The sequence below is a fragment of the Pelobates fuscus genome, chromosome 5, assembly GCF_036172605.1.
Source record: "Pelobates fuscus isolate aPelFus1 chromosome 5, aPelFus1.pri, whole genome shotgun sequence".
In the NCBI taxonomy this organism is placed as follows: domain Eukaryota; kingdom Metazoa; phylum Chordata; class Amphibia; order Anura; family Pelobatidae; genus Pelobates; species Pelobates fuscus.
In genome coordinates, this window is record NC_086321.1 from 91,563,414 (window position 1) to 91,583,914 (window position 20,501).

General features: G+C 41.3%; 1 protein-coding gene across 3 annotated transcripts; it reads right to left on the reverse strand.

Annotated features, from left to right (window-relative positions):
* On the reverse strand, window positions 1–18,726 carry SMIM15 (small integral membrane protein 15). Of its 3 annotated transcripts, XM_063456914.1 has the most exons (4): window positions 18,641–18,719; window positions 16,653–16,731; window positions 15,517–15,577; window positions 1–1,046 (listed from the first exon to the last, which is right to left on the reverse strand). In XM_063456914.1, the coding sequence occupies exon 4, from the start codon at window positions 1,026–1,028 to the stop codon at window positions 804–806; it is 225 nt and encodes a 74-aa protein (XP_063312984.1). In that variant the 5' UTR covers window positions 1,029–1,046; window positions 15,517–15,577; window positions 16,653–16,731; window positions 18,641–18,719; the 3' UTR covers window positions 1–803. The 3 variants fall into 3 exon arrangements, with proteins under 3 accessions (XP_063312984.1, XP_063312983.1, XP_063312985.1); XM_063456913.1 differs by lacking the exon at window positions 15,517–15,577; XM_063456915.1 differs by lacking the exons at window positions 15,517–15,577; window positions 16,653–16,731 and having other exon boundaries at window positions 18,641–18,726.
* Between the last annotated feature and the right edge of the window lie 1,775 nt (window positions 18,727–20,501).

Here is a 20,501-nt window from a genome sequence, read left to right on the forward strand (position 1 = left end):
ATTAAAGACATTCAAACAGACTATATTAATTCCAAAAGAATTACATCCAATTTAAAAATAACCATCTGGTCAATTGTTAAATAACTGAAAAATCTCTCAACAACAAGTAACAGTACAGCAGAGATTAAACATTTATTTTTGGTAGGTAATCATTAAAATAACCTATAACTTGCTGCTGGAATTGAAGCTTCAATCTACTCAACCAGGTATTAAAGGTGATAGTGTCAAAATGAAATAAACATTTTTTTTTCATTTTTTAATCGCCTTAAAACCCAAGTAAATATGATAATTTAATTAAGAATAACTTGTAGTCATTTTAGAATAAAGTAATAATCTCCTGCATGAGACAGTAAGGAGTTGGATAGTTTTGGTCAATATATTGACATACATCATGAACAGCATTCATATAACTATCCTGGGCTTTGGAAAATATTAAAGTAAATTGGAAGGAAAACCGTATGCGTCCAAAAGAAGTGTAAAAATTGCTCAAAAATATATTGATAGTAAACTACAAAATAGTTTATCCCCAAAATGATCTATTAGTCTATGGCAGATGGCCATAAAAGAAGTGCAATTTTCAGTACATACATTGTGTGTATAAAACAAAAAGTTGAAATGTTTACGTTACTATGCAGAGCATTTAGTTTCCTCAATTGGAACGACCGTTAGAAGCACCTCTTAATACTTAAATTGGTCAAGCATTTTTGAATCGTTCGAAATGTAAAGAGGGAAAAATATGAATGTAAAAAAACATCTTTAGCTGAAGGACCTGTTTATTTACATTATAAAATTATATTTCTTTGTTAGTCCTTCTTTGTTCTCTTGGCTTTTGCTATGTTTTCCTGTCGTTTCTGTTTCTTTTTCTGCTCCCGTTCTTTGACCTCGATCATTTTTGCCAATTTCCATGACAGTACTGCACTTGCTAGGAATAGCGGGGTAAGTGCCAAGATTACAGTCGTAAGAAAACCATACGGGTCTTTGGCAGCCCATTCCACCACGTACTCAGCCCAGGCCCTTATATCAATCATGTCTGCAGATCTGCGTCACTAAACAAGGGGGGGGGAGGAAAGGGAGGAGGGGAATCTCAAATTATTGTAACTGTTTTATCATTTTTTTTCTGAAGAATTAATATATGGATGTCAACACAACATAAACATATACAACAGAATTATTTTCAGGTTATTCAAGCAGAGGAGGATGATGATGCAATTCTAAATTTCAAATCAGACTTTCAAAACAAACTTTATTGACTTGCATCTGTCTAAGTCTAACAAACACTTATCTTGTCTAGTACCGCAGAATAAGTTGGTACTAGTATATAATGAATAAATTACAATTCTTTACATAGCGCCAACATATTCCACAACTCTGTACAATAAGAAACAAGGCAATCGTTAAATGCTAACAAAACATGAATGACATATGAAGACTGTCCTAGCCAATTGAGCTCACAATCGAAATAAATGATAAATACAATGTAATGATAACTTTGCGGTTATACGTTGGCTAAACTGAGTTTAAAAATCGTATAAAACTACTCCTTTTTGCACCACTATATACAGTCAGGTCCATAAATATTGGGACATCGACACAATTCTAATCTTTTTGGCTCTATACACCAACACTATAGGTTTGAAATGAAACAAACAAGATGTGCTTTAACTGCAGACTTTCAGCTTTAATTTGAGGGTATTTACATCCAAATCAGGTGTATATGTGCCTCCCACTTTTTAAGGGACCAAAAGTAATGGGACAGATTAACAGTCATAAATCAATCTTTCACTTTTTAATACATGGTTGCAAATCCTTTGCAGTCAATTACAGCCTGAAGTCTGGAACGCATAGACCTCACCAGACGCTCTGCCAGGCCTCTACTGCAACTGTCTTCAGTTCCTGCTTGTTCTTTTGGCATTTCCCCTTCAGTTTTGTCTTCATCAAGTGAAATGCATGCTCAATCGGATTCAGGTCAGGTGATTGACTTGGCCATTGCATAACATTCCACTTCTTTCCCTTAAAAAAGTCTTTGGTTGCTTTTGCAGTATGCTTTGGGTCATTGTCCATCTGCACTGTGAAGCGCCATCCAATGAGTTCTGAAGCATTTGGCTGAATATGAGCGGATAATATTGCCATAAACACTTCAGAATTCATCCTGCTGCTTTTGTCAGCAGTCACATCATCAATAAATACAAGAGAACCAGTTCCATTGGCAGCCATACATGCCAACGCTTCACTGATGAGGTGGTATGCTTTGGATCATGAGCAGTTCCTTTCCTTCTCCATACTCTTCTCTTCCCATCACTCTGGTACAAGTTGATCTTGGTCTCATCTGTCCATAGGATGTTGTTCCAGAACTGTGAAGGCTTTTTTAGATGTTTGGCAAACTCTAATCTGGCCTTCCTGTTTTTGAGGCTCACCAATGGTTTACATCTTGTGGTGAACCCTCTGTATTCACTCTGGTGAAGTCTTCTCTTGATTGTTGACTTTGACACACATACACCTACCTCCTGGACAGTGTTCTTGATCTGGCCAACTGTGGTGAAGGGTGTTTTCTTCACCAGGGAAATAATTCTTCGGTCATCCACCACAGTTTTCCGTGGTCTTCCGGGTCTTTTGGTGTTGCTGAGCTCACCGGTGCATTCTTTCTTTTTAAGGATGTTCCAAACAGTTGATTTGGCCACACCTAACGTTTTTGCTATCTCTCTGATGGGTTTGTTTTGTTTTTTCAGCCTAATGATGGCTTGCTTCACTGATAGTGACAGCTCTTTGGATCTCATATTGAGAGTTGACCGCATACAGATTCAAAATGCAAATAGCACACTTGAAATTAACTCTGTACCTTTTATCTGAACCTTGTAAATGGGATAATGAGGGAATAACACACACCTGGCCATGGAACAGCTGAGCAGCCAATTGTCCCATTACTTTTGGTCCCTTGATAAGTGGGAGGCACATATACAAACTGTTGTAATTCCTACACCGTTCACCTGATTTGGATGTAAATACCCTCAAATTAAAGCTGAAAGTCTGCAGTTAAAGCACACCTTGTTCATTTCAAATCCATTGTGGTGGTGTATAGAGCCAAAAAGATTAGAATTGTGTCGATGTCCCAATATTTATGGACCGGACTGTAGCAGATTTGACAAACATTTTATTAGGAGTGCTATACATCAAGAAACACCACAGAAATTGTACTAAAACTAATGTACAGTTTCCCCAATAGATTAGTCTTTCAAGACCTCAATTCCAAATTAAGTTTGCAGGCTGCATTGTTCTATTACCAGAATTTTTACTTCTTGGTGTATTAGTGTATAATTGTTTCAGCCAGCCCCTTGTAGAAAATTAAATGACAGATCCATCAGCCTTACAGCGACATCTATCTAATTTTGCCCTGTCAAGAAAATAATAGGGTCTTCTGTATAATTAATCCTTTGCAATTCACAACAGATACTTCTCATACTATGAAAAGCCACATGACAAACTGGTTTGCAGAAGTGTTTTTGTCTATTTGTATAAAAATGTAATATTCACACACACACACACAAAAAAATCACTTGATATTAATATATTTTAATTGCCTTTTTTCTAATTCTAAATAATTCTGTTCCATGCTGTAAAAAATGAAATACTAATTTATTTTGAGATGCGTAGCAATTTAAATATGGAAAATTAATGGATTTATAAATCTAAGCAATACATGCTTAGGAGTGGTAAGCAATTTTTATGCTCAATCTGTATCGAATAAGTATCTAAGCAGCAGTTAAGCAGACAATGTTTACCCTCCTGATAGTATGCACGGATTCTAATTTTTAAACATTGGAATTTACACAGACCATATCTTATGCCCATTGCTAAAGGCTGGGTTTTCTTGTGTTAACAATACAGTGATTGTGTAAACAAGATTGTGCTGCTGCCGTTTCCCATATTAGACATGAGCAGGTTTTATAAGTCTACTTTTGACAGGGAAGGCTTAGGGGGCCTTGGGCAGCAACCAATAGCTTATGCGTTGTATTTTTTAACCCCTAACTCACAGCACAATACGGGTAAGAGATAGGGATATTCCACTAAGAGGGTCATACTGCAGGAACTTGTAGTTAAAATGAAAGTCACTCCTCTGAAATTGACAGTTTTTCAAATCCTCACTGCTGTGGTTGCTTAGAGCAAGAGCAGTAAGTATTAAAATGCACATCTCTCTACAGCACGTCAGTGGCAAAGACAACATCATGAACTCATTTTCTCTAGAACTCTTTATGTGCGCAATTCTCTTTAGTGTTGTTGTTTAGACTATTTACACTGTGTGCTCTGGCTAACCCAGGACGGCCAGACATTCAATGAAAATAAAAAATGAGCAAGTGGGATCTAGCTGGACCAAACTGCTCTTAATGGACCAGTCCAACTCCATTAAAATCAAGTCGTGGGGGCGGAGCTTGGACCTGAAGCGGAGCGGTCGCCATTTCTGTGAGCTCCCAATCCTCCTGTCAAAAATCCGACGCCATCCTGAAACAAAACGGACGGATCACTAAACTTACCCCAAAAACGGCTTCGGGAGGGAGAGGCGCACACTTTCATGCCTTTTTTCCAAACCCCACGATCCGGTAAGGTGGAACGGAGGCTTAAGGCCTACCCCACGCCCAATACCACCGGACTGGAGTATTTCCTTGACGGGATCTTCACACGAGGTGAGCCAGACCAAGCAGGCAGCCCCCAGCCGACCCCTGACACTGCCCCAGTTAACATGGGGAGACGCACTCAAAAGTCGCAGCAGGGTATGCCAGCAGAGCAGGCAGACATCGGAGCTCTACTGCAGCGGCAGGCGCAATCCAAAATGGCCGCGGAGGCCTCACGGGCCCCGACACCACCCCGCTCTCAACCCCAAACACCCGCTCATGCAGAGAGGGAGGAAGAACACATAGGGGCACCTCTAGATAACACCCTGGCCACTAAACAGGACCTGCACAACTGGGTACAGGACATAAAACAAACACTGGCCACGGATGTGGGCATACTTAAAGGAGACCTACAAATGGTGACGGAGCGAGTAAGGGGGACAGAAGAGACCATCACAACCCTGCTAACCGACATGACACAAATAAAAACTGAGCTCCAACAAATGCAGATTAATCAACAGGGTCTCGCTTTACAAATGTCGACCCATGAGGACCGCGCCCGTCACAATCACATAAAAATACGCGGGATACCCGCTGACGTCACACCTGACGAATTACCCCACTATGTAAGGAGGCTTCTGGCCACTATCCTGCCGGCCGCAACAGCCAAGAAAACCATTCTTGACGGGATGTACAGGCTCCCGCCTACACCCAATATGCCCAACAAAAGTTCCAGAGACGTTATCCTGCGCTGTGCCACCTCACGGGACAAACTCAACATCATGGCGGCAATACGGGGTAAAACTCCCCTGGACTTTGAAAGTGCACAATTATTATTCTTTCAGGACCTGACTAGAGCCACGCTCCAGTGGCGCCGTACATTGCACCACCTCACAAGCCAATTGCGCACCGCTGGGGTGCAGTACAGATGGGGCACACCCAGGGCCCTCCTGATCACCCACAACGGAACCACTCATAAGATCTCCTCGGACAAAGAAGCTCCTGCTGTGCTCGCCAAACTGGGACTGTCAGACAGTGGCCATACCACACGAGCACCTACACAGACATGGGACCCGGACACCATAATACCATTTATCCCGCGATCAACGGAACCAACAAACAGAGTCACCTGACTGGACACCGCGCAAGAGATCCTACCAAGAACCCGCGCAGATTTTGTCGAAGGACGGAGATGTACAGAATCACACTGACTTTTATATCTTTTATATCCCTTTGCTCTCACTCTTTTGCCTTCTAGTGAAATCCCCGCATGTACCTAATTATCGTTATGCCAACCCACGAATTAAACACACCTAAATAAGGCTCCTACAACTGCCAACATATAAGACAACTTCACCATTTAGGGGCCCATCAAATGGTAGCAGCACCACTACCCTCAAGGAAAAAGCAACAAACACCCCCCCCCCGCCACCCCCTTGGTCAGGGGCTACCAACCACCTTTGGGGACATGGGCTACTGAACACTTTGGTGTCCATTTCCTCAAAGCATCCTCACCTGAATCTATCACGACTCATTTACCAACCCTGAACTCACACAAGATATCTTGTCATAAGATCTACCCCGCGAGTTAGCCTGCACTACCCCACTTCATATTAAATGGACATCCTAGTTCACCTATTTCCCTGAACCACCACAAAGGGTACTGCTTCCCGGGCTAACACTCCCATGTGTCGACCCAGTTTAACACGAACCAAACCTCAATCCAACATGCATACACCTGAACCGCCAACTATGGCAAATTGGACACACAACCCTGTGGTAACCTTATGCCTGTCTAGTTACTATACACATGTTAATTGAAGGTTTAAAACATGTTAAAAGAAAAAATGTGCTTGAACATCTAATGTCACAATGCTATATCACTTGTACTGACGGAATGCTTTAAATGCCTGCTGTTGCGGCAGAACACACATGTACCTTTAAGCACAAAGTAAAATAAAGAATTTAAAAAATAAATAAAAATCAAGTCGTGATGGGGTTTGGAGGTCCTGGGAGCTCTCTATGGGGGTTAATATTATTTTGAACAGCTTAACCTAGGTCCTCCCAGTGCCCGTCTGCTCTGCCCATTTGCTGCTACCTCCGGCCCAGCACTAGTAAGAAAGAGTTTTGTGTTGGACACTAGTGATAAGCTGAGAGTGCCTGTTACTGGTTGCCCATTGCAATGTAGGATTTAGAAACGTGTAAATTTTTTCTTGCTAATAAACAGACGTTCATTTTTCACATTGTTAAAAACAAAACAAAAAAAAAAACAGTCGTTTGAATAGTGTCGTTTGTAAAGAGAAAAAAAAATGTATTATGAAAAACTTGAAATCTCTTTTACATAAATGCTTATGAGGGCATGACAAACATATACAGTAAGATAAGACATCCTTTACATTGGAAACAAAAATGTCAAATGTATTTGACACATGAACTGTAAATTCTAAGCACAGATAGAACTTGTGGGAGAGAGGGCATATTGCTTGAAACCTAATTAACCACAATAATCTCAGTTAAAAGGGGTCCATTCACTCCCCAGGATTTTTAATCTTGTGTTAACTATACTGGATATGTAAACATATGTGTTTGCTCTTAACCCCTTAAGGACCAAACTTCTGGAATAAAAGGGAATCATGACATGTCACGTGTCCTTAAGGGGTTAAGGTCTAAAAAAAAAAAATCCACAATGCTGAATTAACCTCTTTCATGGTGCATATCAATTGCTATATATTTTTTTGTTTTTCTTTCTCCAATGCAATGTGTGCCAGAACTGAATTGTCTTATAAAATAAATTGCCTTATAGAAACATAAAAAGCGATGGCAAATAAGAACCAGTCAGCACATCTAGTCTGCACAATGTTCTAAATACTTTCATTAGTCTCATCCTTATACCTATCCCACGCATGATTAAACTCCCTCACGGTTACCCTCTACCACTTCAGCTGGAAGGCTATCGCATGCATCCACTACCCACTCGGTAAAATAATACTTCTTGATATTTTAAATCTTTGCCACTCTAATTTAAGACTATGTCCTCTTGTCGTGGTATTTTTATTTATTTTTTAAATATAGTCTCCTTTACTGTGTTGATTCCCTTTATGTATGTAAATGTTTCTATCATATCCCCCCCTGTCTCGTCTTTCCTCCAATCTATACATGTTAAGATCCTGTAACCTTTCCTGGTAAGTTTTATCCTGCAATCCATGAACCAGTTTAGTAGCCCTTCTCTGAACTCTCTCTAAGATATCAATATCCTTCTACAATACTCCAAGTGAGGTCTCACCAGTGTTCCGTACAATGGCATGAGCACTTCCATCTTTCTACTGCTAATACCTCTCCCTATACAACCAAGCATTCTGCTAGCATTTCCTGCTGCTCTTTTCATACATTTAACAGAAAATTAAAATCACATGAAGAAAAAAGGTAAAAAGTTATAGGTGATTTTTGAAGTTTTATTTAATGGTGTAATTGTTAGAAAAACAACATATCCCCTTTAAAAATAACAGCTAGTTTTGATGATGGATTAAAAAAAAAAAAAAAAAAAAAAAAAAAAAAAAAAGCTGGAAAGGAACGCAAGAAAAGGTTTAATTATTCACAAACTCTTAAAATTAATTGTTTTTCCTTAATCCTGCCATTCCTTTTATAAATCCACAAAAGAGATTTCCTTTCAATTAACTTTTATTTCTAATTCACACCTGTCATATGTAGTGTAGTAGACTTATCCCCATTAACACATTTTTTATAATGACTATAGACCAGGATGAAAATAATTTATCAGAGTCTTTGAAGTTAATGTTGCTATTGGCCAACCTAGACCAAAGCCTACAATTTTAAGTATAATCATCAAACAGCTATATTTAAAATGAGCAATGTTTCATTTTCTTTCTCAGAAATAGTCAATTGTGTCTTAGTGAATTCTAGTTGGATTGATTGGCCTCTATTATGGGTTCCTTTAAGTATCACAGACACTTGATAAGATAAAAAGGTTATGAGTGCCCTTTGTAATTTAGAACCTAGAGTCGGGCAATCCTGTGTCTGCATTCTGATACTGCTGTCCTTAATCAGCAACATTAGCTGGATTTGTGTTAGCAGGTCTGATCAGCACAGTCAAATTATATTAACCCAGGTCTAGACAAATCCCAGGCACCAGGTTTGTTCTGGCACCTGGGTGTTTGTCAGCCTGTTCAGCTGAGGCGGAAGACTGGGCAATGAAGTGGGGGCAGTGAGGGAGCTGTAATCTACCTGCTCTTCTCCTTCGTCCTCCCTGCTACGATGCTGGGATATGACGTCACTCTGGCGACAGCATCACTAAAGGTCATGCGAGGCAGCAAAGCATTAAGATTACTGGATCACAGCAGCCACACTGGACCCCAAGGAAATGATCCACTCCAACTCTCCCAAAGGTAGGGAGGTTAGGTGAACTTAAATTAAAACATAAATTGTGAGAGAATGTGTGTCAGCGTGAGCGTCTGTTTAGGTGATCGGCCCCCCCTCATATCGCATGGGAAAGGTCTTTTTACTCACATTTTCCCCCCATGCTATCGCTGGTCTTGTCATGGCTGGCATAATCAGTCTTGAGGATCTCAGCTTTGAATCAATGCATCTCTATGGAGAACGTTCAGCGCCGCCATGCAGAACATGGAGATGCTGAATGTAGGTGCTGTACACTGTGCAGCACTGGTCTAGGAAGCACCTCTAGTGGCTGCCTGAGTGACTGACACTAGGGGTGTTACTAAGCAGCAATGTAAACACTGCCTTTTTTTCTTTTTTTGTGTTATGTTATGATGAACAGGGCCGGATTAAGAGCCCAGTGGGCCTGGTGCTGATAATTATGATGGGCCTAATTACAAAATCGTATTGACCAAAAACACTAAAACAGTCCTACCTCCTAAGCGTCATGTATCTGATGGAGATGATGCTGTAGGGAAACTCATAGGATGCAACTATGAGAAAACACATACCCTTTGCTAATCTCATGCTTTCATCTTTCAAGTAAACCCATACCCCCTAACAGCAGTGTCCAGTAAAGCAGGAAGTCTATGGATGCGGTAAAAGGGTGGGCTACTGACACAAATCACATAACCAGAACGTCCGAAAGGGCGAACATACACAAAAAGGGGGAATGTCTGTGTCCCTATGTCTCCCAGTCCCTTAGTGTTTGTGTCCTCATGTCTCCCAGTGTCCCCATGTCACTAGGGGACATTGAGAGACATTGGGACACTGGGAGACATGGGGACACAGATACTAGGGAACACTGGGAGATCTGGGAAATCTGAGACTCTTGGGGACACTGGGTGACAGACACGAGGGGACACGGGGAGACATGGGGCACTGAGACACTGTGATATATAGGGGACACTGGAGACTTGATAAAAACCTGGGTACAGGTCAAAATGTTGCGGTGTCCAATAAACCTGCTTAAAGCTATCAGTGTGCCTGAGATTTTTTTCTTTTATACTAGGGAACACTGAGACACTACGGGCACAGAGACACTACGGGCACAGAGACACTACGGGCACAGAGACACTACGGGCACAGAGACACTACGGGCACAGAGACACTACGGGCACAGAGACACTACGGGCACAGAGACACTACGGGCACAGAGACACTACGGGCACAGAGACACTACGGGCACAGAGACACTACGGGCACAGAGACACTACGGGCACAGAGACACTACGGGCACAGAGACACTACGGGCACAGAGACACTACGGGCACAGAGACACTACGGGCACAGAGACACTACGGGCACAGAGACACTACGGGCACAGAGACACTACGGGCACAGAGACACTACGGGCACAGAGACACTACGGGCACAGAGACACTACGGGCACAGAGACACTACGGGCACAGAGACACTACGGGCACAGAGACACTACGGGCACAGAGACACTACAAGCACAGAGACACTATGGGCACTGAGACACTGATACATAGGGGACACTGATACATAGGGGACATTGGAGACTTGATAAAGACCTGGGTACAGGTCGAAACGTTGCGGTGTCCAATAAACCTGCCTAAATCTATCACAGTGAGTGCCTGAGATATTTTCTTTTATACTAGGGGACACTGAGACACTAGGAGACATGGGGACACAGAGACATTGGGAGACTAGGGGACTTTGGGAGTCTAGGGAACACTGAGACACTGAGACACTAGGGACACTGGCACACTACAGACACTGAGAGACACCAGGGACACATGGGGATACTGAGATACTAGGGACACTGGCTGGGAGACATGGGGACACTGCCATGTCTCCTATGTCTCAAAGTCACCCAGTGTCCCCATGTCTCCCCATGTCGCCCAGTGTCCCCTAGTGTTTGTATCCCCATGTCTCCCAGTGTCCCTTAGAGTCTGTGTCCTCATGTCTCCCAGTGTCCTGATGTCACTAGGACACTAGGGGACACTTAGAGACATGGGGACACTGGGAGACATGGGGCCACTGAGACACTAGGGACAGTGGCTGGGAGACATGGGGACACAGACTAAGGGCCACTGGGAGACATGGGGCCACTGTGTCTCAGGGTCATGGGCGTCTGAATGGGGGGGATAAAGGGGGGTACTTGGCCTCTCCCCCCCCCCCGGATTTTTCAGCTTGTGCTGCTATTTTTCATTTTAGTGTGAGAATACAGTGCAATACCAGCGCTGGCCAGTAGGTGGCGCTGTGAATGGAGAAAGGCAGGAAGCTACAGCTTATCCCTGCCTCTCTCTCATGACTAAAACCGCAGGGTAGCAGCACAGAAGCAGCCTACGGAGCAGATAAGTGAGGGGGTGGGGGAGACCGCAAAGAGGAAGGTAAAGTAGAAGGAGCAGAAAGGTTCTGCAAGGGGCAGGAGGGGTCAGCAAGGAATAGAAAGGGGCAGCAAGAAGCAGGAAGGGGTCGAAAGGTTTTCAAGGAGCAGGAGGGTAAAGTAGGAGGGGTCAGCAAGGGGCAGGAGGGGTCAGCAAGGGGCAGGAGGGGTCAGCAAGGAGTAGAAAGGGTCTGCAAGAGGCAGGAGGGGTCAGCAAGGAATAGGAAAGGGCAGCAGGAAGGGGTAGGGACGGTCTGCAAGGAGCAGGAGGGGTCACCAAGGAGTAGTAAGGGTCTGGAAGGAGCAAGAGGGGTCAGCAAGGAGTAGGAAGAGGCAGCAAGGAGTAGGAAGAGGCAGCAAGGAGCAGGAAGGGGCAGCAAGGAGTAGGAAGAGGCAGCAAGGAGAAAGAAGGGGGAGAAAGGAGCAGGAAGGGTCTGCAAGGAGCAGGAAGGGGCAGGAAGAATCAGAAGGAACAGAAAGGATCAAGAAGCTGGAAGGGGCAGAAAGAAGCAGGAAGGGTCTGCAAGAAGCAGGAAGGGCCATCAAGGAGCAGGAAGAGCCATCAAGGAGCAGAAAGGGATCAGAAAGAGAAAGGAGCAGAAGGGCGCAAAAGTAGCAGAAAGTAGCAGAAAGGTAAAGGAGCAGAAGGAGCATCAGAAGACAAAGAAGACTGTGTCAAATGAAGGAGAAGAAAATGAGATTGGAGCACTTGATTCTGGACACCACATCATAAGGCGTTGGTACCTGGGCCTGGCAAGGAAACATTGGACCTTCTCATCTCCCCAGGTAAAAACAAACAATATCAGTGTTAATGTGCTCACTTTTATTTACTGAGTGTCAGGAAACACAGAGGGCCGCTGGGTAGGGGTGCCACTGATTGGCTAGATGGGTCAGCTAGCACTCTAAGCCAATCAGTAGCTCCACATTCATAAAAACGTAAAACCTTTTTATGAATCGGGAACTAGCGATTGGCTTAGAGTGTCAGCTGACCACTCTAGCCAATCAGCGGCACCCATGCCCAACGTCAATCTGCACTTCCTGACACTCTGTTTCAGAAGTCGAATACCACTGAGCGACCTGGAGATCTGGAGCTGAAGGACGCCTTTGGGGGTAAACCATTTGAGAGCGGTTTCACTCCTTCAAAGAAAGAGCACCCAGGGGCCTCCTTGCATCACAGCATTTTCATTTAGATAAAGTTGTTATGGTGACAAGAATGTTCCTGTAATTTGATGAAAGCAACACTATAGTGTCAGAATTCAAACATATATTCCTGACACCGTAGTTGTGAAAACGCTATTCATCCTTGCTTTATGTGAAAATGACTATGCTCCTTCCCTTTCATGACACTGTCAAAAAGGGGCCAAGCATGGATGTCATTACAATTATGCCCCCCCGCCCCCCCGATCGGAAAAATTCCTGCGGACGTCCATGCACAGGGTCCCCATGTTCCCCAGTGTCCCAATGTCTCAGCGTCCCCATGTCTCGGAGCTGCTGCCTGGACTGAGCTGCTCCACCGCGGACCAGTGAGTAGAGAGAGGCAAGGAGGGAGATGCCGTAACTTCTTATCACTGCCTCTCTCCACACAAACAGAGACCCCTACTGGCCGGCGCTGGTATTGCAGAATAATCTATGTTTATACTGAGACAGACATTTGTATTGCCGGTATTACTGCAATACCGGCACCGGCTAGGCAGCCTCAAATACCTGAGAAATACTTATGAGAAATACCTGGCAACCCTAAGAAATACATGAGAAATACCTGGCAACCCTAAGAGTAGTGTGTAAAAAAAAAAAAAAAAAAAGTTACAAATTTATTTTTTTTTTAAAACCAATGGGCCTATTCCATGGGCCTGGGCCTGGAGCTGCAGCTCCATCAGCCCCTATGTTAATCCGGCCCTGATGATGAAGTGTAGTTTAAATGTTAAATGCACTTTAACAGATCTGTGATTTATATTGAAAAGCTTGCAGGGACAGGCTATAGACACCAGAACAACTGTATTAAGCTGTAGTGTCCCTATAAGAATTGTTTTCCCTTCAGATTAGAGGCAGTGCTTTACCAATGGGATTTCTAGTCTGGAGGGAAAAACAGGCAGGCAATTCTCCAAACTTTTTTTAAAACCCTCCCCCTTATTAAGTACTTTCCTTTAAATGTCAGCTTACCAAGGGAAGCAGATGAGAAGGGTTGAGGCTCGGGAGGTTCTCATCCGGCCCTCCAACATACTGGGAGACAGGGCCGGACTGGCCCACCGGGATACCGGGAAATTTCCCGGAGGAAGGAAGGAAGCTAAAAAAACAGAAATGTCCACATTTCTTAGCTGGTTGCAACAGAGTATGCAGCAAACCTTTGTGGAAATACAATCTGCAGCTATGCAGTCAGCCCAGGCTTCGGTTGCTCAGGATTTACAGGTAGTAAGACAATCTAAGAAAAGGCAGAGAGCATGGGAAGATTTAAATGCAAGTTCAGGTACTTGTGCTTCTAATTCTGGAGAGGATTCCTCTAGTGATTTGTCTGAGGAGGAATTTGCCTTTCCAGAGGAAGCAATTGGGAAATTAATAAAGGGAGTGCAGAACATTATAGAGGATGGGATATCAGGAAAAAGATCTAAAGTTTTCCCTTTACATCCACAGCTAAAGGAGTTGGTTTTCAGAGAATGGAAATTCCCAGGTCATAAACCATTTATTTCAAAACACTTTATTTCAAAGCACTGCCTCTAATCTTCAGGAAAAAGAAATTTACGGTAAGTAAAATGTGTTATTTGTCATTTAAAACAAAAACTGGCTCCTAACTTTTTTTTAGCCGACTCCTAGATTCAAAGCAAATGTGTAAGCCCTGTATTATCCTAATATATATTATATATATATATATATATATATATATATATATATATATATATATAAAGTTTATTTTCAAAATTATTTTAATAGTCTTAAAGTAGAGATGTCCAAAGTTTGAGTAAATTTGCCAAAACCATTTACAATTATCATTTACACTTTGAAAGCTAAAATATTATTTATTTATATTTTGCCAAATAGAAAGATACAGGCATAATTTTATAATTTACAATGTCACAACATTTCAAGAAACTGAGAAATCATTGAAAATTTACTAAATGTGCTTGGCCACTTGTAGTAGGCCTAATGATTGCAGATGAAATTTACCTGTTTTGCACAGCAGCTGATGATGTAAAAGATATATGTTTCCCGTATCCCAAACACACCGACACAGGCTTATTCACAGAATATCAAATTGTAGTGAACTGAAATTCAAATCTCAAAATCTGCTGATTTCAACTTTCCAACATATGCATAATCACAGATTGGCTCTTTTAGCCTGAATTTTGCCTTCCAGATTTCAGGCTGCAGCAATTCATAGTGAAAAAGCCTAAATACCGTTTGAGTCCCTAACCAAATGACATTTGAAAAATTGCTAAAGAATTCAACTGGGGCTTATTCACAAACCATTAAATTATAGTGAAGTTAAAACAGAATTGTAAAACAGCGGTTTGGAAACATTCTAAAAAGTTAGCTATAGTCAAAGCTTTGCTATTTCTGCCTAAATTTATAAATTTGATTTTCAATTCACTTCAGTTCTGTGTACAGTGGATAAACATCACATTCCTTAAACAATATATAAAACTATATTTTATATCTGCATTGATATTATCTAGGATAATTTATATTAGTTTATATAAAATCCACAATAAATGAAAGAAATTAATACAGGTAAATGTATTTGGACTTTGGAAGAAAAGAAAACATGCTTTTAAAATAGATATACTCCTGTTTAGTGTCTCAAATGAGCAATGGCATTCTCTTTTTCTCATAAGTACATTCCCCTTCCTTTACAGGTGTTCTCTATCTTTGCCAGTTTTCTGATTTCAACCAGTATGTATACACACACACACACACCCCTCCGCACGTATCTCAAGCATTATAACAACCTGGTCTAAAACATTGTCTTTCACTTATCAGTAAAATGTATGTTCTTAAAAAGGATTTGTTTGCCAAAACAGCTTATTAGCTTCATTACTTTGCCAGTACTTATATGGAACAAGGGAATATCCTAAAACTAATCTTATAACTTAAATTTTATAAAATAAATATTACCTGGGTTTGCTTTGTATGTTTGGTAACCCACTGTTCTCTAGATTGGTCACTGTACTATTACCTTAGGAGAAAATCACAGAAGTCAGCATGATCAGTGCAGGTTATTAGGCAACAACTGATAAAATACAAATGTGCAATATTGCAGCCTTAATCATGTACAGCTATAAACAAAAAAAAAAAACTGATACTTGCGTGAAAGCTCCAAAATCAGAAGCCTCCGATCCTTTCCAATGAATTCTGCTCTGGGCTACTTTCTCCTCATATATTTTTCTCAAAGTGTCACACCAATTTATCTGGCTGTACAATGGTTTTAGATCTAAACCCTCCATTAAATCTAGAAAAAAAACAAAAACACAACTTACCTTATTACAGTGCCGCGCGGGTCTGCTGCCACTGGCACGCCCCAATCCTCCTCAGCCAATCACAATATTTCCCCATAGAATGTAGGTTGGCTGCAATCATTAATTCTGATGATCTCAGCAAAGGAGGCGGGGCAAGGAACGGGAGCCAAACACCGCCCTGGCCAGTCAGCATCTCCCCAGAGGGATGCATTGAATCAATGCATCTCTATGAGGACAGTTCAGCGTCTCCATGCAGAGAGTGGAGATACTGTGCAGAACTGACCCAGGAAGCACCGCTGGTAGCCATCGGAGGTGTTCCTAGGTGTGGAGCGGCGCCTGTTGGATCTTAGCTAAGAAGTTAAAAGGCTACTAAAACAGATTTACTTCTTATTCTGGGGTGACACTGTCCTGTCACCATAGCAACTACAGCACACTGTAGTGGTTGTGGTGCTTGTAGTATTCATTTAAAGAGTAAGTCAATATTGTGTGATTGAATTGCACATTTTCAGACAAGACATTTTAAGTGGTTGTGAAGGACTTGTGATAGTATATTTTTGTGTTACGATCCGATTGTTTGTGTGTATTGTATACACTGAGAATTAGTGTTGCACCACTATTCCATATTGCATGTACAAGTGAGGGAGGGGAGGAAAGGAAGGAAATTAAAAAAATATATATCATAGCTAGCACACATGACTCTACAGTGAAAAAGCACAACAACAACAAAAAAAAGAAGATCTCCAGGAATTATTATAATGTAACTATCAAACGGATTAATAAATAAATAATGCAAACCTTTATTTCAGATTGATTAGGAGTATATGGATCCTCTACCATGCAAAGTATGTTCTGTAGCAAAAACGGGCAAATATAACTGCAAAAAGGAAAAGGGAAATTGTTTAAATGGTTGTATGTAGTTACACTAGCACACACGGAGTTGAAAATTACAGGAGTCTGCATGAAAAACCTCAAAATAAAGCAAAACATCTTCAAGACAGTTTGCAACCTTATTTACATATCCAGCATGCTAAACCATGGTTCTTAAATTGTTCCCATCATTGTACACATGAATTATAGAGAATTAAATTGAATCTATACATTGTTCTAGCAAATGTATAGACTGTTGCAGGGAGGGGGGATACTTACATTTATCTTTCTCCATCCTCTCAATCAATTCTTCAGCAGACTAACTGACTGACAGGGAGAGCAGGAGAGATTTCGCAATGCAAATATGCTATGGGTATTCCTTGCCAGCACTGACTAGACTAGAGAGTACAGCAGGGGCTGGAAACATTCGGCCCTCAAGATGTTGTGGACTAGATCTCCCTTGATGCTTTGCCAGCATTATGGCTGTAAAAGCATTATGGGAGATGCAGTCCAAAACATCTGGAGGGTCAAATGTTCCTCACCCCTGGAGTACAGGAACAGGTTGATACAGGCTGAATAACAATCACTTATTTATCTTTAAGCCTCATGGGTTATTATGTTTTACAAATAAAAGTAGTCTATTTTGTAGTATGACTGCATGTCTTGTGCAACATCATTCAAACAAATATGTGCTTTGTTTATTTTACATTTTTTAAAAATGGTGTTCAAATAAATAATGAAATGGCATTAAAAGAGAAACAAAAGTCTGTATGTATTTTAACACATTCAGGACCAAGGATAGTCTAATTGTTTATTACAGCTATCCCACAATGTTGGAAAGGAACAACATACATTATTATGCTTAATACACACCAGGTTGTGGTATACTGAAAACCAAAGTGAAACATTGAGCCAAATATTTAAAAAAATAAATAAAAAAAGTCTCCAACTTGGCTATAGTTAGTGCCTGGATATTTTAAGAAACAGTAACGTGTGTAAGGCGCTTCAGTGATATGCAAAATAACTAAATAAATAAAACCTGGTTTGTAGGAGTGCTTTCTCACCACTCAAATCAAGACGCCTATTTTTCCACATCGGCAATCTTTTCCTAAATTTAGACATTTGGATATTACATGCATTTAGTCTATAACCCTGCACGTCTGGTTGTTTTCAATAAGAGGTAAATTACTATTGCATAAAAAAGAAAAATCCTTGTTATTGAATACGTGATTAGTGCATGTCTAATCTTCGTTTTAGATATTTTATAAATAAACCAAGCTTATCTTCTACAAATGCAACAGATACATTAGCTAAAACTATGCTGTCAATATATTTTCTCTCAGGGCTTCTCTGATACTTTGGAGATTGATGCATAAAGGGAGAGAATGATTATACTGGATTATTCTGTTGCCTATAGTATGTCTTCTAGAAATAATAAAAAACAAATTAAATTTAGTAAAATCAATGAATAATTGAGTCTGAATAAAATTCAAGAACAAACTAAACCTGCAATATAATCGATCACATATGTTCTGTCTGATTTCCAAGAAATATTTAACCCAGATTAAAAATGTAAGTTTATCTTCACTTAGTGCAGCCATGGGTCACAATAAGTGTATATATGTGCCTTACTCCTCCTGTATGAGGTGAGTAAAGTCTCGCCACTTTTATAAAATACTGTCTGAAAACTAACTCATTATAAGAGATACTTATTACAGTACTGCACTCTTTACCCAGTCCCGTTTAGAAGTGACATGCCTGTTTTATTGTGTGTAGGACTAGACATAGATGTGGCAACCATAATAATAAGCCCAGTCAGACTCCCAAGGCATGCCAACAGCTGCTTATCAGAAATAAAATAATCCCCCTCCCAATACCCTCCAGGCTTCCCAGGCACTGCCCAGCAGGAAACCTACCTGCAGGCTCATGGATGCAGCAATGCTACCAGGAAGCACACAGCACACCCAGCTGCTGCACTCAACATGCACAAAGCACTTCCTGGTGTCCTGAATGAGACAAGCGCTGTGATTGGACGCCCTGCGCAGCTCCTCATTGGCTAGAATGAGAGCGTTTTCTTTACTGGTCACGGCGCGGTATTACCCCGGGCTCTGTGATTGGCTGCGTGGATCGTGCTGCTGCAGGAAGTGTCAGTGTGCATTCTAAAGATGGCGGGAGGCTGGCTTTAGCTCACCCTGAGCGCTGGAGCTCTGTATTCTGAGCGCGTGGGGTTTAATGCTCTGTGAACACGCGTGGCAGGGCTTTAAACAGTTCATTTCACTGAGGTTGTCAGAGTGCCCATGTTATCCATGGGGTATATCCATTAATAAAAGATGCTGCCATGCATGCAGGATTCTACAATGCATACTGTTAGAGATTGATCTCCAGCCTCAGTGTATGAGCTCTACATACATTATTATTATATTATTTTATTTATATAGCACCATCACATTGCATCAATAATATATGTGTTCAAGAAAACGTGGATCTGACATCCCTTAATGTAGCTGTACATTTTATGCATGGCTCACCAGTGTCCCAATTCAGGAGTGACAGTCACTATTTGGGGGATAAATCTGTCTTTTCTATTATTAAAGTGCCTTTTTTCCCTAGGAGCTCAGTATTCGTTATTTGTCTTAATTTACAGGAGAGTTCCACCACAATGTTGCTCCCAGTAATCTGTCTTTAAATGGATCCTATAGCTAAAACCCCTTCAGCCACTTACCTGAATCCAGTGCCGATGTCCCTCGTTGCTGGGGCAAGCTCCGCCCACGCTCTTCTGTCAACAGCTGGCGGGGGAGACCTAATGCGCATGCGCGGCAGACCTGCCCATAGGAAAGCGTTATTTAATGCTTTCCTATGGGGAAAATCTGACGCTGGAGGTCCGTAAGGGCCACAGAGGGCAAACTTAGAGCTGCAATGTAAACATTGCAGTTTCTCTAGAACTGCAATGTTTTACATTGTAGCACTAAGTGCAAAAGGGTCACAGCACCCAGACTATTTCAATGAGCTGAAGTGGTCTGCGTGCCTACAGCGTCCCTTTAACCCCTTAAGGACCACAGCTTTTTTTGTGATGCAACACACTTGTGACCTAGGCCTTTTTTGCACTTTTGTCATGTGTTCATTCTACCACAATTTCCCCTTTTTTGTTTGTGTTATGTATATTATTGTTTTAAAGGAAAAATGTGGCTTTCTTTTGATATGCCATATGTATACACATAACAATATTATTAGAACAGATACTATATAGTAAATAATTAACAATAGTGTGGCGTGTTATATTGATTCTACCACTAAACACTTACCCCTAATGGTTAAGATAATAGTAGATGGCTAAAAAAATAGAATGAAACAAATATAGCGTAATATAGCTTTATAGATTGCACGGAAAAAATGTACCTAGGAAACAATCACATGGTACACAGCCTGTTAAGGATAGGCTCAAATCTTGTCCACTTTTGTGTACTAAGGTGACTCACAACCTATTCACCCGTAGTATCCAATATCCTCATATGTAAGAAGATAAAAAAGAAAACAGGGATAGTTATTGCATAGTCCATCAAGTAATAGATTAGGGGTCTCCTAAAATAGTATGCTCATTATGAGCATAACAACATAAAAACACAGTAAACCCAAAAAGGGTATGAATACTGGGAATCTGACACTAACAAAAAGTGACTAAATTAAGTGATTAAAAACAATTGATTCTGTATTATTAAAAACACATTTGCAAGTGTCCACTATGGTGCTTTGTGATGATTTCACACAGTTTAATGATGT